At 46.5% G+C, this 16,857-nt stretch overlaps 1 protein-coding gene and 1 long non-coding RNA gene across 2 annotated transcripts; both read left to right on the top strand.

Annotated features, from left to right (window-relative positions):
• Window positions 1-1,711: 1,711 nt before the first annotated feature.
• Window positions 1,712-2,861, top strand: LOC127321448 (uncharacterized). The gene is made up of 2 exons (XR_011744839.1): window positions 1,712-2,491; window positions 2,647-2,861. It is a non-coding gene; the product is annotated as an uncharacterized lncRNA (long non-coding RNA).
• Window positions 2,862-12,697: 9,836 nt separating this feature from the next.
• On the top strand, window positions 12,698-16,308 carry LOC127321444 (dicarboxylate transporter 1, chloroplastic). Its single transcript, XM_051350484.2, has 3 exons — window positions 12,698-13,920; window positions 14,923-15,144; window positions 15,739-16,308. The coding sequence occupies exons 1-3, from the start codon at window positions 12,733-12,735 to the stop codon at window positions 16,099-16,101; spliced, it is 1,773 nt and encodes a 590-aa protein (XP_051206444.1). The 5' UTR covers window positions 12,698-12,732; the 3' UTR covers window positions 16,102-16,308.
• The last annotated feature ends 549 nt before the right edge of the window (window positions 16,309-16,857 follow it).

The raw sequence follows: 16,857 nt of genomic DNA, 5'->3' as shown, positions 1-16,857 counted from the left end.
CCTTTGCCTGATTTGACACGATGGTTATTACAGTCAACACCCTTTTCACTACCCCTTTTACCTTTTGTCAATACTCACAGGATATCTGATCCTGGAATTTGCGTTGGCTGTCCTGGAATTTGCGTTGGCTGCAGGTTATTACAGTCAACCTCACAGGATATCTGATCCTGGAATTTGCGTTGGCTGCTCGTCAGGTTTCAAGTGGGGCGGGATATCCCGCCACGCAGCTGGTCCGCCCCGCGAAGAAATCCCGCGCGGCGCCGCTAAATAACCCGCACCTCTACTCGCGGGACAAAGCGGTCAGGCCGCGTGGTCCGCTAGATAACCGCAAAACTGCATAAGCCGCAAAACGGCCCCCAGTCGCGGACGCTCCCCAGTCCCCAACCTCGTTGACCAAGGGAGATTCGACGACGCCTCTGCCCCTCCGCCGATGCCTCGACCTCCTCTTCCCAGCGCCCTCCCTCCGCAAGCCCCCTCTCGCAATTCCTGATGGAGGGGTCGACGGCGGCGTCGCCGCCATCTCCACATCGGGACCTACATCCGCTCGCTCTTCTGCAAGACCTACATCCTCCCTGCGCCCTTCTCTCTCCTCGAAGAACAAAGGATCTCCGCCATTTGTAGAAATCGCTGCGGCTGCAAATGATCGTCTCCAAGGTATGTGACCCAAGATCCTCCGCTTCGGAAATTGTAGGCAAACGAGGAGAGGAGATGAGTTGATCGATCCAAGCTTTGGGAATTTTTTTTTTGCAGCCGATTGAGTGACTGAATTTCTACCAGGCTGAAATCTACTTGAAAGGGACTGCTGCCCTTCTATTTCTACCAGGCTGAATCTTGGTTTTCAGTCAAGATTTTTACTTTCGTATTGCCTCTGTAGGAGTGCTGTGTGTTTTGCTGACATTTGTTTGTAAATTATTTGTTATTGGGGTGTGTTATAGAAAAAAGTTTCCAGCTTAGTGGTATTTGGCATCTAGTTAGGCTGATTATATTTGTTAGACCAAGCAATAGTAGAGCTTCTAATCCTGTATCAAAATTAGTCTGTTATGTTGTACAGCAGTCCTTTGTTCTTTTTTTTTTTTGCGCAGATAAAGCCGATTTCATTAACCAAGCATCTTACAGATAAACCCAGAAACAAAGAAAAAATACAAATAAGTCCTTCTGAGCTCTGATGTCCTCCTGCTCGCACGGCACGCTCCGCCGGCGAATCCCGCGGCCACTCCTCCGACAAACGTTGGACTGGGAAGAGCCCTCAGGCAGCAAGGAAGTCGACGGTCCTCGGCGCTATGCCTCCATCCCGCACGATGAGCAACACCAACTTGGTCAACGCCATCACCTTCATCCAGATCTTCGAACTCCGGCGCCGCCATCACGAATGCCAGCAAGAGGGAAGATGCGTCGAAGCTCCGAAGAGCCGCAAGCACACCGTGGACGGAAGACCTGCCCCGAGCCTCCAGCAGAGGACCCAGAACAGAGAAGATGATCTCCATCCTCAAAAGCTTCTCCGGCGCCGCCATCCTCTCCAGAACGCCGCCGGCAAGCACCCTGCTACTACCTACACTATGTACACACCGGGATCTACCGATTCCCCACCCTCCCGCCGCCGGAGCGGCTGCCGGAGGCGAGGAATCGGGTAGATCGCCGGCGGCGAGGTGGCGGAAGCGGGGAGGCGAAAAAGTGATTCTTTCACTGTAGATGGGGAAAGGGGAGCGGTCCGACTCGCTCTGTAGCAGTCCTTTGTTCTGACTCCTGAATCAATAATGTGTTCATATCCTGAACTTGAACACTTGGCTCGACAGAGAATTGCTGTTCTTCTACTACATCACACTAAAGAAAGAATGAAACTTCTGTCAGAGTTATGTAGATACAGCAACTCCTCTGGGCCTGATTTTGATCCTATTCTTGAGGCTCTGTCCTCTGATGGTGACGATGATGATGGGCTTGTTGACCTGGAGGGCAACACTGGGTATGCCAATGTGATGCAGGCCCTGGGCGTGCCGCCGTCCCTGGTTCCGCACGGCGAGCCGCACAGCTTCCTTGGTGGCTCGTGCCCTTGCCCGCGCGCCTGCACTGCCAACCGTCGAGGGCGTCCCCATTCTTTCCAAGCCCGCCAGCGTCCAAGCCAACCTCAGGCTCGGCATCGTCGACGTCCTGGTGCTTGGACCCTCCGGCAAGCACGCCTTCTTCCGCTTGCCGCTGCGCAAGGCGGCATCATCTCCAGGGAGCAAGGGCATGATGGAGGCCAATTTTGTCACCGCTTCGGTGGTCCTGGTGGACTCCATCGCTTTGGTTGGCCCCCTGCGCCGTCCTACTCTCTCCGTCGACATCCTTGCTGGCAGTAAGACCGCAGCTGGTGGCGCTGTGGTTCCCTTGGCTGTTGCGGACGCCCTGATCATGGGCAGCCAAGAAGCGCCACCGGCTTTGGCTGTGGCTCCTCTGGAGGCTGGCCTGCCTCTAGCCTCTCCGGCATGCCCTCAGCCGATGCAGCTGCTCGCCGGTACAATGAAAATTCTTATGCACCTCACGAGGTTGTGTTAATAGTGGCATCCTTAGAGAGATCAACGTTTGAAGCTTTTAAGGCGTGCATTGGATGTTTCAGTTACTTATGTGATTCCCTATACAATGTGTTGATTGTTTGTGTGCTATTTTCAGATATCAGAGGTTCTGAATCATATGAAGGACTTAATTGAGTTCAGCCCCAACAACGCAGAGCATGCATGATGCTAAGGGGTTGATCAAAACGGAAGCAAGTACCCATAATTAGCATGATTACTGGACAGTGTTATGCAAACATGCTTTGTTTCAATCGACCTCTATTGTATTGTCCACAATTCCAGAATTGCTAAGATTGCATGGTACTTGATTCCGCTGTTTCAGTCCCTTTCTGGTTTATAATCAGTTCAGTACCTTGTGGCTGTGGTCATGGTTCATTTTGGCAGCATGAATTTCATTGATTTCGTGTGATTTTTCTGCGGAAATTCAGGGGCCAAAAGATTTGTACGAGATTGAGATACTGAGTCTCACTGTTCCTTAAGTCTCATTGTCTTTTCTGCTGGGTAATGGTGGTTGACATACGAGGGGAAACGTTCCATGTACGGAGTACATAGCTAGCTAGCGGAATTACGGCCATGACGCTCGAATGGGCTGAGCGGATGGAGCGTTTCGTGAGCCGCACGTCTCAGGGGCGACACGCCGCTGATTTCTGGCGCCGCCATGCCGCCGAGGATCCCCGTCCGCCGGAGACCGCGACGGCGAGGTGCTGGCGCTGGAAGGCAGCTTACTTCGATGAAGGCTCGCGGAGGTATGGTTCGATTCTCCGATCGGATCGTGGAATTGTTTTGCTGTTCGGATGACGCAGGGCTGGAAATCGAGAGGATTGTTGGAGATCGTCGAATCGTGAATGGGTTGACGGTGAATTTCCCGAATCACCGTGTGTTGATCAGCCCGAGGATTGCGGAGGAGCAGGGGTCTGCGCCATTGATCTCGCCGTCCTGTGTACGCGCGGGAGATTTGGTTTCTGGGCTCCAGCCCGCCATGAAGCCATGGCGGATTTCCCTGTTAGGCCTCAGCCCAGCACTGTAGCTACGAGTCCCGTCCGTGGAATATCTAGACCAACCGCAGACCGCATCTCCCACAACTATCCATCCTCGAACCCTAGATCGAGGGCGACGTGCGGCGTCGTCTTCGTCAAATCCGCAGATCCACCACGAAATCAAGTACCATCGTTTTCTCCTCCAAGAATCTGGCAAGGGGTGAGATCCGGTGATAGTAGATCCTTCGTGCAAGTGGTTACTGAGATGGATCGACGCCCGCCCCGTCGTTCTCCTCCTCGCAGGGCGATGCGTGGTGGATATCATCGACCACCCTTCAATCCTTGGTTCAGATCGGCCGAGGAGAGGCGTGAAGATGAGAGAAGATGGGAAGAGGAGAGGCGTCGGGATGCAGACAGGAGAAGGGAGGAGGAAGATAGAAGGTATGAGGCGGAGCAGAGGCGCAGATCTGAAGAGCGCCGCCGCAGTGAAGAACGAAGGTCGGAGGAAGAACATCGCCGTGCGGAAACTATCCGCATCACGGAGAAGACTGCAAGGGAGCGGGCCTTGGCAGAGCGCCAAAGGAAAGAGGACATGGCGGCGACGAACAACCGCGACCGATGGGCTCATCGACAAGAGATGGCTGGAGCGCGTGTGGACTCGTCCGTGAACTCCTTCGCCACGGCACCCTCATCAGCTCCTCTGAATCAAACTACAGTGGTGAGTTCAGTTAACCCCATTAGAACTTCAGATCCGCTTGAGTCAAATGCAGTTAGATCAGCCAACACAGCTTCCATTGTTCCGCTAGCCAGCACGGCTCCGACGGGGTCCTGTGTACCTCCGTCGGCTGCTGTTGCTAGTACAGAGGCCCCCTTGAGCTCTTTACCTTTCCAGAATGTTAGGAATGAAGATTTTCTAGGTTGTTTGAACTGTGGGAAGAATCATCATATTAGTATTTGTCAGGAGAGGGATCCTTGGGAATATCGTGCACCATACTATGGAAGTCCTGACTTTGGACAAGGTTTTTACATGATTCCTGCAGTAGAAGCTGAAGTGCAATCGTTAGAATTACTGAATTATGCACAGATAACTGTTGTGCGAGGTGATGTTACTTTTAGAGATATGGAGCATGAATTCCAGGTCTGGTCAGATACGATGGGGTACAAATGGCGTTTCTATGTTAAAGTGGCGGCTGAGAATCAGTTTGTGACTAGATTCCCTAATGCCAAATGTATTGAAGAGCTTTCACACTTTGGAATTTTTTTTATGAAGACAGTACCTGATGCTATTATCAAAATTGAGAAATGGGCTGGTGATATTGAACCATTTGCTGTCATGGAGGAAACTTGGTTTAGAGTGAAAGGAATTCCTATGAGATACAGAAATAAATCTACAGTGTACTATGTTGCAAGCATGGCTGGTGTACCCTTGGCTCTTGATATGAATTTTCTGAGAAATTTTGCATATGTATGGGTGAAGATTGGATGTCAGGACCTGCTTTGGTCCCTAGCTCAAGAATTGGCACCATCAAAAAGGGGTTCTATGAATTTCAATTCACCAGGGAAGTCATTGATCCTTCCTCTACACCTGCTAATTATTATGCTGCAGTTGTGGAAAATATTGATGGTGGTACACAACAGAGCTCACCAAAAAGGCAAAGGACTGGGAGAGAGGAAGAGAGGAATGCTTCAGAAGGTAATGGGACTGTGAACACAAGTGCCATTGGTGGAGGGAGCTCCCAGACAAATCAACAGAGAGCTAGTAACACTGAGACTGAGAAGGGGAAAAAAGTTGTAGTCAGTTCCTCAAGTATTTCTGATGAGTTGTCTGAATCTTTTGCTACAAAAGTGAACAGAGCAATGGGGCTTACATCTATTAGTATTGAGGGTAATGCTACATCCTCCTCTGCTGATGTTAACAGAATGTCAACTTCAACTGAAAATCCACCACTTCAGGATGTTCATAGGGATGTTGTAACTGCTCTTGCTCAGGAACTACCTACAGATATGTCTGATATACCTGTGCCAGAGAACAATGAGTCCTTCAGAAAATTTCTTGATACTCTGACTAAGAATGGCAGTGACAAGGTTTTTATGCACCAGAAGACATATCAGAAAGTGATGGACCCAATCATTGAGGACCAAGAAATGCATGTGCCAGAACAGCAAGATGGTGTGAATGATAATCTGGATATGGTGGACTATGGAAGCAGTGGAGAAGAAGCTAGTGAACAGGGTGATGAAGAAGAAGGAGAGTTTGTGCAAGGTGTTATCATGGGTTTAGCTGTTCCTTCCCTTGAACATGAAAGAACTGTTGTGGTCATTCCTATGGATGGACCTCAACCTGGAAATGAACATTTACAAGATGAGATGCAGGAAAGCTTGACACGGGAGGAAAATTTGGCTATAAATACAAGGAGGCAAGATGGGAGGGATATATTAAGGGTGCAGGAGGAGCAACCCATCAGAGCCAGCTCAAGAATTGCAGGACATTCCACCACAACCAGCAGGACTGATGATGGGACAAGGCATCATAATCAAGCAGGATCCATTCCAGGTACAAATCTTAATTCAGTAAACTCCTTTGATGTTTTAAATGATGATGATATTTGTGCTAGAGCTTTAGAAATGGGGGTTGCTCCTGGTTCCTTTGATTTGGAAAAAAATAACCATATTATAGCTCTAGAGGTAGCTAGACATAATCTGGCTGATAAAATAAAAAAGAATGTAAATGTTCAAGAAACTGAAAATGTTACTGCTGGTGCACACACTCTGTTTCTGGGATTTGGTAAGGAAGAGATGGATGGTGAAGGTTATACTCCTTTCATATCAAAGAAAAATAAGAAGAGAATGAAGTCAGCTTGTAAGATCCAAAGGTCCCTGGAGAAGAATAGACAGAGAAGGATGGAGTTGGGAGCACAGTCTGGTTTATGTGCTGCCCAGGAGAAGGTCAACAATGATCACCCTGTGTGTGGCATTGTGACTGGATCCAGGATCAGGAGGAAAAACCCCAAATATTTATGATAGGTGCCAGCTTGAACTGTAGAGGAGTGGGGAAGAAGGGCATGAGCATTTTTTTGTCAGATTTTGTCAGAGAACAGCAGCTTGACTTCATTGGTCTGGAGGAGACCATTAAGAAAAATTACAATCCTTCATTTTTTAGGAAAATTGATCCTAGGAATCAATTCTCCTGGAAATGGATTCCTTCTATTGGAAGGACTGGAGGTATACTGGGTGGTTTCAGGAACTCCAGATTTGATATCCTTGATACTGTGATGGGGGGATTTTATATCTGTGTGACTCTACAAGATCTGAAACTGCAGAAGCTGTGGAAGTTGGTGTTGGTTTATGGTGCAGCACAAGATACTGACAAGGAAGATTTCTTAGTGGAACTTGGGGAAGTTTGCTGTAACCAAAAGCTACCTATGTTAATAGGGGGAGATTTCAATATTTTGAGGTTCCCTTCTGATAAAAATAAGGTCATGAGAAAGAACAAATGGACTGATTTGTTTAATGCAATTATCAATACCTATGAGCTTAGAGAGATTGAGATGTCTGGTGGTCAATTCACTTGGTCAAACAATCAAGCAACCCCTACCCTGGAAAAACTGGACAGATTTTTGATGACTACTGATTGGGAAAAAATGTTCCCTCTGGTAACTGTTCATAAAATTTCCAGAGAGGTGTCTGATCATAATCCCATTATCCTGGACACTTTGGAAGACAGAGAACAGATTAGTAGAAGTTTTAAGTTTGAAAAAAGCTGGCTCAAAGAGGATGGCTTCCTGGAAAAGGTTGATGAGATCTGGAGACAACCTGTACATGCAAAAAATTCCTTGGAGATTGTGCAAATTAAACTGAAAAAAGTGAAAAATATCTAAAAGGTTGGGGAGTAAATATCAGAGGAAAAGATAAGAAGAAAAAACAAGATTTGCACATGGAACTGGATATGCTAGAAGATCTGGAAGAGAAAGGATGTATTTCCAATCTACAAGCTTGCAGAAAATCCCAAATTCAGGTAGAGCTTTTGACTCTTCTGGAAAAAGAAGAAGCCTTCTGGCAACAAAGATCTAGGGAGAAATGGTTGTTGCAAGGTGATAACAACACTAGCTTTTTTCATAGAATTGCTAATGGGAGGAAAAGAAAAAGAACTATGTTCTCTCTGAAAGATGGAGATAGAATTATCCAGGAAACATCTGCCTTGATGGAACATGCTACTGATTTCTATAAGCAGCTTTTTGGTCCTGTTGTGGATTCTGGTGTAAGATTGGATGACAGTATCAGGGATGAAAATGAGAAGTTGAATGAAAATGACAGAAATATTCTGAATATTCCTTTCACAGAAGAAGAGATTCATCATGCAATAAGTCAGATGGAGAAGAACAAAGCAGCTGGTCCTGATGGTATTCCCATTGAATTCTATCAACATTGCTGGAGTGTGGTGAAGAATGATATAATGAGAATGTTCATTGACTTCCATAATCATCAAATCAACCTGGAGAGAATCAATTATGGTATTATCACACTTATCCCAAAAAGTGATGATGCTGAAATAATTCAGAAGTATAGGCCCATATGTCTGCTGCAGGTGCTGTTCAAAATATTCACAAAAACTATGACTATAAGGGTGGAACCTGTAATGAACAAATTGATACATCCTTGCCAAAATGCATTTATTAAAGGAAGATTCATTGCTGATGGAGTGATGCTTTTGCAAGAAGTGCTGAGAGAATCCAAAGCCAGAAAAAAACAGGGTGCGGTGCTAAAAATAGACTTTGAAAAAGCTTATGATAAAGTCAACTGGAATTTCTTGATTGATTGCTGTAGACAAAAAGGCTTTAGTAATAAGTGGATTGTCTGGATTAAAGAGGCAGTGACTAAAGGTACTCTTAGTGTCAAGATTAATGACAAAGTGGGACCATACTTTGGCAGTTATAAAGGTGTTAGACAGGGGGATCCTTTTGCTCCCTTCCTGTTTAACATGGTTGCCAACAGTTTATCAAAAATGATAATGTCTGCTCAAAAAATGGCCTGATTAGAGGGCTAGCTGATAATGTAGTGGAGAATGGTGTAGCTATCCTTCAATATGCAGATGATACTATCTTGCTACTACAAGATGATATGGAGGGAGCAAGGAATTTAAAACTGTTATTGTACATTTTTGAGACAATGTCTGGGCTGAAAATAAATTTTGAAAAAAGTGAGACAATGTTAGTAATGGAAGATGCAGAGAAACTGGAGAGTTATGTGGAGTTGTTTAATTGCCAGAAAGGGGATTGGCCTTTTCAATATTTGGGTACTCCAGTTTGTGCCAGAAGGTTATCTGTGGCAGAAATGCACTTCATGGGGGAGAAAATGAAGAAAAGTATGGGTGGATGGATGGGTGGAGCCATGTCTATTGGAGGTAGGTTAATAAAGATTGATTCCTGTCTATCCAATAGTGCTGTCTATCAAATGTCCATGAGATTGTTGCACAAGACAACCATTGAAGAAATTAAAAAAACCTATTAGGGCCTTTTTCTGGGCTGGTGATGCAAACAAAAGAAAATACCACTTTGTCAAGTGGAGATGGATATGTAAGCCCAAAAGTAAAGGAGGTCTGGGGGTAAAAGATTTGCACAAATTCAATATAAGCTTGATGTGTAAGTGGTGGTGGAAGCTGGAGAATGAGGAGGGACCTTGAGAGCTTTTCATGAGAAAAAAGTATCTGGGTGATGCAGGGATTCAGTGGGCTAAACATAGAAACAGGGATTCTCCATTGTGGAAGGATATGATGCATGTGAAAGATATTTATCTCTGTGGTAGAAGGATGGCAGTGGGAAATGGCTGTAGAACCAGTTTCTGGAAGGATGCTTGGTGTGGTCATACACCCCTGATGGACAAATTCCCTGAAATATACAATATCTGTAATGAGCAAATAATTTCTGTGGCTGATGCTGCTCATATGGGATGGAGACTCTCATTCAGGAGATGGCTATCTGAAGATTTGCAGATACAATGGTGTGGTCTGGTGAACATTCTGAATCAGAGGGGTATGTCTGACAATGTAGATAAGCCAAAGTGGAAATGGACAAAAAATAGGCAGTTCACTGTGAAAAGTGTCTACAAACATATCTGTAGAAATGGAATGGATAGATCCTTCAGGCATCTATGGAAAAGCAAAATTCCATTGAAAATCAAGGTCTGGCTCTGGCTGATTTGGCATAATGCCATTGCCACTAAAGACAATCTGTTGAAAAGAAATTGGAATGGTGATAAAGTCAACACCTTTCAGTTGAGCAACTGTCTTGCGATTTCCACTACCTTCAGTACGAAGCTTGCCTACCTTAAAAGAAAAGATATCAGGAAAGGAAGAAGCAGAAGAAATGATCTGTGCTCTCGAAGTAGAAAAGTACCGTACCAGAAGATAAGGCCTGTAGTTCCCGTGTATTAATCCTGGTATGAGGATTCGTATTTCATAAGTTGTGCTGAAAACATGTAAGAATTGTCCCCTTTGTCAATTTTGCTCCACACATGAGTCTATTCTACACCTTTTCTTCTCTTGCCCTGCAGCTCAATACATCTGGAGCCTGGTGGGAATGGCTGTGGGTGCTCCCACTCGCCCTGGATCTTTTGCTCAATATTTCTGGTGGATGCCACAGTTTTCCAATGCAAGTCGCAACGTCCAGATTGCTGGCATTGCAGCTATCTGCTGGGCAATCTGGAAAACGCGTAACAGCTCATGCTTTGAGAGAAAATTCCTGAAAAATCCCGCTGACCTAATTTTTCTTGCGACCTCTTTTATGAAATACTGGGCAGGTGCTCATTTTGATACTGAGGCGGCCCAACTCCAGCATGGAGCTTCAGCTCTCATCAATCTGGCGCTGGGTAATGGCGGAAGAAACAGAGATGGAAATGCTGCGTTGATCAATCCACATTTGAGGCTTGAACAAGGTGGTGAAGATATGGACACTGAGGCTCAGGCCAACACAGATGCTGATAACATGCAATCCTGATGGAGCCTCTCGTGTTGTTCTGTCGCTATGGTGGTACAGGAAGAAGAACTCTTCGTAATCTGCTTAGTGCTTTTGCCCATCTCCCGGAGAGATTTTGCTCTCTGTGCGCTGTTGCTTGTTTTTACTCTTTGACCTGGAATGTTGTTTTTGTGACTTGTTAGCTCGTTGCTAATGACGTAGCTTGCCTAAGGTGGTTGGTGTGGGTTGTAAATATAAACAGGCAAAAACCTTGACGATGTATTTTCGTTATCCTATGATAATGAAAATTCGATCCCGGTGGGGGATTACTTGGAAAAAAAAACATAGCTAGCTAGCGAGCGGAAAAGGCAACGCGTGCGTTTGTGGTCTGCTGCGGGATGATGCGGTCTGCCGCAATGTCCGCGCTAATTCTAGCGGTACCTCGCGGCAAGACGCGAGAGTCCGCTGACACAGCGCTGTCCCGCGATGCTTTGTAGCGGCCAGCGGCTACCCGCCCCGCTTGCAACCTGAGCTGCTCGTTGTTTTTCTGGGCCGAGTGTTGGACGAAGTATGCACGTTGCTATCAGCTGCAGACATTTTCTTGCTCAGGATCGGGAAGACTTTGGTATCGGCACCAGGCGAGAAACGGACGGACAGGGTGAGTCCAATCCTTTCCCGATCGGGGGGATCTGGACCGCTCTTCCCAGCCACAATCACAAGGTCTGCTATGCTAGGAGCCGGAGCCTCCCCACAACATCCGCACGCCGCGGCAGCCACTATGCCCAGGTCCATGTGAGGCTCTCCCGTGCATGGTTTCAGATGGACTCGGTTCATGGGCGCACATATTTGCTTCTAGCTAGTAGTATTTCCTTTCTTGATAGCAACCTTAAGTACTAGCTAGTTTAGGAGTAATGCTAATCGAATCGAACTTTGCATCTGTAGAAGAAGTTAACGGCGCTTACCTAAGCATGGAGCAATCAAACACTTTCTCGGAACAGCACAAGCAAATCAACCTTTGCAAGTTGAGTAATAATACTCAAGTGTACCGTATAAATCACAACTGCGAACCCTTCTCTAAAACAAACATGTGGGCACCTAATTTTTTTGCTGTGTAGGTATCTCTGGCAATATTTGTACACTTTACTGATGCTTTCCCTCATTTCCACGAAGCATAAGCGCCTTGTACTACCAAAATAATTTAGCGTATGAATGATAAATTGATAATATGTTTCTTTTTGCAATTCTTTTTTTGATGATATGTAGTAAAATAGTTAAATGCACTTAACCCGAAATATAAGACACGTTTTCTCGCATGGTTTTCTTATGCACAACTTTAGCCATTAACATATAAAAAATATATAATTTTAAAATATATAAATGGCATTGTTTTGCAAATATCTTTGATTCCATATAAATCTATACAAACTGCAGAGTACAAATTTATAGTAGTTATAAGTTTTTTAACAATGAAATTTAAGAGCACCTTATTTGGGGCTAGAGCCCGGAGAGAGGCAAACAAATTAATCAGTAAAAACATCTTATAAAAGAAGAGGAAAACCTTTTGTTCCATAGAACAAGATGTATAAATTTGGCCAGAAGTCAAACAATGTAAAGTTGACCAAACAATTATAAATTTACATGAAAATATATCTATCAATGTATGTAATAAGGTTAGTTTTCTACTTCAGAGACTTAGAGTTTTTGTTTCGAAAAGTTGGTTCAAACTTTACATGGTTTCATTTTTAACCAAATCTATATGCCTTGTTTTACTAAGGGAGTATTTTTTTGAAAAAAAAACGTAGTAGAGATACATACATATTCTTTGAACTCGTAGAAGAGACATGCTAATTTTGAACTTCAAATGATATTTCTAAGTGCACGGCATATATTGAAAAGGAGACACGTAGATCTGTTCTGAAATAAGTGTCACAACTTTGTTTGTATATAGATGTATCTAGATGTATTTTAATGTGTAGATACATGTGCATTTAGAGAAAGTCGTGTCACCTATTTTTGAAAGGGAGGGAAGGGAGTGGTATTCTTTGAACTCATAGTAGAGACATGCTAAATTTTGAACTCTTAAAAAAAACGAGACCTATGGGCTCTAGCACCCAAGGCATATTTTTATAGAAGGAGGGAGCTGCGAGAAAATTTTTGAACTCTTAGTTTGAACTCGTAGTAGGTGGCCGTGCAACCAACGGTTGGTTTGTTGCACAAGCTGGTGTAGGAACACCGGACGCAGGAAGCAACGGACCAATGTTGAGAACCGATACGCCCAATGTCCAACCCCATCGCCGCCGTCCATCCAATTATACCCCACCTTCCTCCCTTCCATTCCCACATCATTTACCTCCTCCCCCACTCTCCGCCGCCGCCGCCATGGCCTCCACCGCGCCGCCGCTCACCTGCCACCACCTCGGCGTCCGCCTCCGCCCACACCTCCCATCCTTCTCCCTCCGCCGCCGATCCACCTCCGTCCTCTCATCCAAACCCATCTCCCTCTCCCACTCCCTCCCCACGCCCCTAACCCACTCCCCCGCCGCCGCACCTCGCCGCCTCCTCCCGCCCATCGCCGCGGCACCCACATCTCCCCCCACACCACCGAAGCCGGCCCCGCAGGGCGCGGCCATCAAGCCGCTCCTCGCCTCCATCGCAACGGGGGCCATCATCTGGCTCATCCCGGCCCCCGCGGGCGTGGCCCGCAACGCGTGGCAGCTCCTCGCCGTCTTCCTCGCCACCATCGTCGGGATCATCACGCAGCCGCTGCCGCTCGGCGCCGTGGCCCTCCTCGGGCTGGGCGCGGCCGTGCTCACCCGCACGCTCACCTTCGCCGCGGCCTTCTCCGCGTTCGGGGACCCGATCCCGTGGCTCATCGCGCTCGCCTTCTTCTTCGCGCGGGGGTTCATCAAAACCGGGCTCGGCAGCCGCGTCGCCTACGCCTTCGTGGCCGCCTTCGGGGGCTCCACGCTCGGCCTCGGCTACTCGCTCGTCTTCGCCGAGGCCTTCCTCGCGCCCGCCATCCCCTCCGTCTCCGCGCGCGCCGGCGGCATCTTCCTCCCGCTCGTCAAGTCCCTCTGCGAGGCCTGCGGCTCGCGCACCGACGACGGCACGGAGAGGAAGCTCGGGTCCTGGCTCATGCTCACCTGCTTCCAGACGTCCGTCGTCTCGTCGGCCATGTTTCTCACGGCCATGGCGGCTAACCCGCTCGCTGCCAACCTCACGGCCAGCACCATCGGGGAGGGCATCGGGTGGACGCTCTGGGCGAAGGCCGCCATTGTCCCGGGCCTCCTCTCGCTCGTGATCGTGCCGCTGGTCCTGTACATCATCTACCCACCGGAGGTCAAATCCAGCCCCGATGCGCCACGCTTGGCCAAGGAGAAGCTCGCAACCATGGGGCCTATGAGCAAGGAGGAGAAGATCATGGGCGGCACGCTTCTGCTCACGGTATCATGACTACCTCTTCTATTTTCTTTCTGCTATAATTCTTCTATCTGAACCATGCTTACTTCGCAGCTGCCGCTAATATTATTGTCAGCTAACTTGCATACTCGCTTGTGTTATGTGCTATTCTTTATGATACTGCCATCAGTTGTTACGATTCTTGTGATCATCTGCTCCATGACATGGTATTGGAAATAACGATTTCCTTGACATGGTTTTGTTGTTATCTAGATTACATAGGGAGTCTGGGCCCTTAATTTAAACTGAACTGCTAGAGCATAGTCGCCTGAAATTTTTGTAAATCCAATGGATTTGCTGCTTTCTCTGCTCCATCCTCAGCTTCTTGCTCCCTGGTCATGATGGAACTTGCCAGAAACCTCCGTTTACCTCTTTGGTTTACGGTTGCACGGGTCAGAGTTTGTTGCCCTCCCCAGGATTAGAGGGAAGGTTGGTGCGTGTGGTGTCAGTATGTGAGGACGGTGCGATGGAGCAATGCCACTGCGAGTGGGGAAGCACCTAGCGCATGGGGGCTCGTCGGCCCAGACGAGGTGGTGTATGGCCATGAGGTGATAGGGTTAGGAAGGGGAGAGGTTGACACTGATGTGGCGGAGGTGGAGGCGCTCTGGAATTGAAGGAGGTGGAGCAGGCTGGGGTGCTGGTGAAGTTGGGAGGGGTTGGGTTGAGAGAGAGACGGAAGGAGGGACGGAGGTTGACTGAAATGCAACAAAATGGCTTCAAGTATTGTTTAGTTACTGATGGCTTGGGCCATTTAACTACAGATGGTATCTCTGGGATTACACTGTGGGGAATGTAAATAAATCCCTAGGGTGTTGTTTTTTGGTTGTCTGTTGTGTTTTTGGTCATATTTGGAGCATTGTACAATCTTATAGGTTAAGTAAATGTATGTTTGGCCCTATGTTTGTTGCATCAACCTGTCAACATCTTACTTGAATGTAATCTTGATTACTTTTTTCTTGCTGAGCATTGTAATGTCCATACCACCAGGTTGGACTTTGGATCTTTGGAGGAATGCTGAGCGTAGATGCAGTGTCTGCAGCAATTCTTGGCCTATCTGTCCTCCTAATTACAGGCGTTGTCACATGGAAAGAGTGTTTGGCGGAGTCTGTGGCATGGGATACCCTTACTTGGTTTGCCGCGCTGATTGCGATGGCTGGCTACCTCAACAAATATGGGTTAATCGCTTGGTTCAGTGAGACTGTCGTTAAGGTATTCCCCAGTCTATCCCCCTCAGCTTCTCTTGAGTCTTGAAATGATAGTGGATCCTATTTAGTTACTCTTGCTTAATAGTTATAGGCATTTAGCATGATGGATGTGCATCGCTACAGTATGCTATGTTTCTAGCATTTTGACAGCAATATAATTTATATATGCTGGCTCCTCACTGAAATTTATTCTCTACATTGGTGTTGTCTGCATCTAAATAAAACATTGGTGTTGTCTGTTATAAAAGTTCTTCTAATCGTTTTCTCGAAAAAAAAGTTCTTCTAATCATATTTCTGTACCTATTGAACAAAGAGTACCACTGATAGGCTTGGTAATTATGTTGTGGTGAGCTTAGTATGGTTTACATTGTTGCATCTGAACTAGAAAATGGCTTCCTGGTTGGATACATCTACATGAAGTAAGAAATATGACAGGATGGCTCATTAATTTGTTGTTGATGTGAGATACATAGTTTACATCATTCAGACCTCTGATATTCCAATGTTTTGTTCGTTAGCCCAGAGTAACATCAACATAGTAAGGTGGAAGGTGTTTTTCAGTCCCCTTTTCCTGATTTCTTCATGTTTTTTCTCTCAGTTTGTTGGAGGCCTTGGTCTGTCGTGGCAACTCTCATTCGGCGTCTTGGTGCTGCTGTACTTCTACTCCCACTACTTCTTTGCTAGTGGTGCAGCACACATTGGAGCAATGTTCACCGCGTTCCTATCTGTGTCGAGTGCCTTGGGAACCCCTCCACTTTTCGCTGCCATGGTTCTGTCGTTCCTTTCGAACCTCATGGGCGGTTTGACCCATTACGGCATAGGGTCAGCCCCCGTCTTCTATGGAGCCGGGTATGTTCCTCTGGCTCAGTGGTGGGGCTACGGATTTGTCATCTCTGTTGTTAACATCATCATCTGGCTTGGTGCCGGAGGCTTCTGGTGGAAGATGATCGGTTTGTGGTGAGCAGCATAGTCAATGCGGAACTACCTATTTCAACTGAGAGCGATCGAAACTAGCAAAACATTTGCAAGTGGCACAGGTTGAGCTGACCACAAGTTTTGTCGACATGATTGGAATCCATTCTTGTAGTTTGTATCCGTACATTTTTTTTTCTGGCAGTTACTTCCAATGCCAGGTTGCAGTTTTCCTGGCAAGTGGCATCTGATGTTCTATACTTGTGTTTATCTTATGCCTTAGATTGTGCTTGTATACCCGTAGATGATTGCTGCGTGGACCTTTTGCTGTCACGAGCAATTTGGTTTTTTGGCACAACAACCAGCACCTGAACTTTGGAGCAAACTGATTTTCTGGCACAAAAAACAGAACACCTGGATTTTGTGCAAAATGTTTTTCTGACACACAAAAGCACACCTGAACTTTCAGTTGTAGCTACTAGCTAACATTTCTGGCAACTAAACATAGACTGAGTGATTGAATTCTTGTGTTTTCCAAAGGATGATTGCCTTTTATATGAAATACCAACTTTGATGTCCCGATTTTCTAGATTCACTTTAGCCAATATGTGGCATACATTATTAAAGGATCTTGTTTGGCTAGTGATATTATGTGGAAGCTGGAAGGTTCGAGAAACCGGGAACTGGATGCTTTGTTGATCTTATTTCTGTGTTGATTAAACCGAACTTACTTGACTGATCAGCACACGAGGATGCTAAACTGTGGTCACTTTGTAACATCAGGACCAATTTCTGTTGTAGTTCA

The sequence above is a fragment of the Lolium perenne genome, chromosome 5, assembly GCF_019359855.2.
Source record: "Lolium perenne isolate Kyuss_39 chromosome 5, Kyuss_2.0, whole genome shotgun sequence".
In the NCBI taxonomy this organism is placed as follows: Eukaryota; Viridiplantae; Streptophyta; class Magnoliopsida; order Poales; family Poaceae; genus Lolium; species Lolium perenne.
Note: the sequence above shows the minus strand (reverse complement) of the source record. Positions and strands in the feature narration are given on the sequence as shown.

Excerpts from the sequence above, each read along its gene's own strand:
- LOC127321444 (XM_051350484.2), top strand. The coding sequence starts at position 12,733 with ATGTTGAGAACCGATACGCCCAATGTCCAACCCCATCGCCGCCGTCCA. Across the intron at positions 13,921-14,922 it reads GCGGCACGCTTCTGCTCACG|GTTGGACTTTGGATCTTTGG; the intron begins GTATCATGACTA and ends CCATACCACCAG. Across the intron at positions 15,145-15,738 it reads TCAGTGAGACTGTCGTTAAG|TTTGTTGGAGGCCTTGGTCT; the intron begins GTATTCCCCAGT and ends TTTTTCTCTCAG.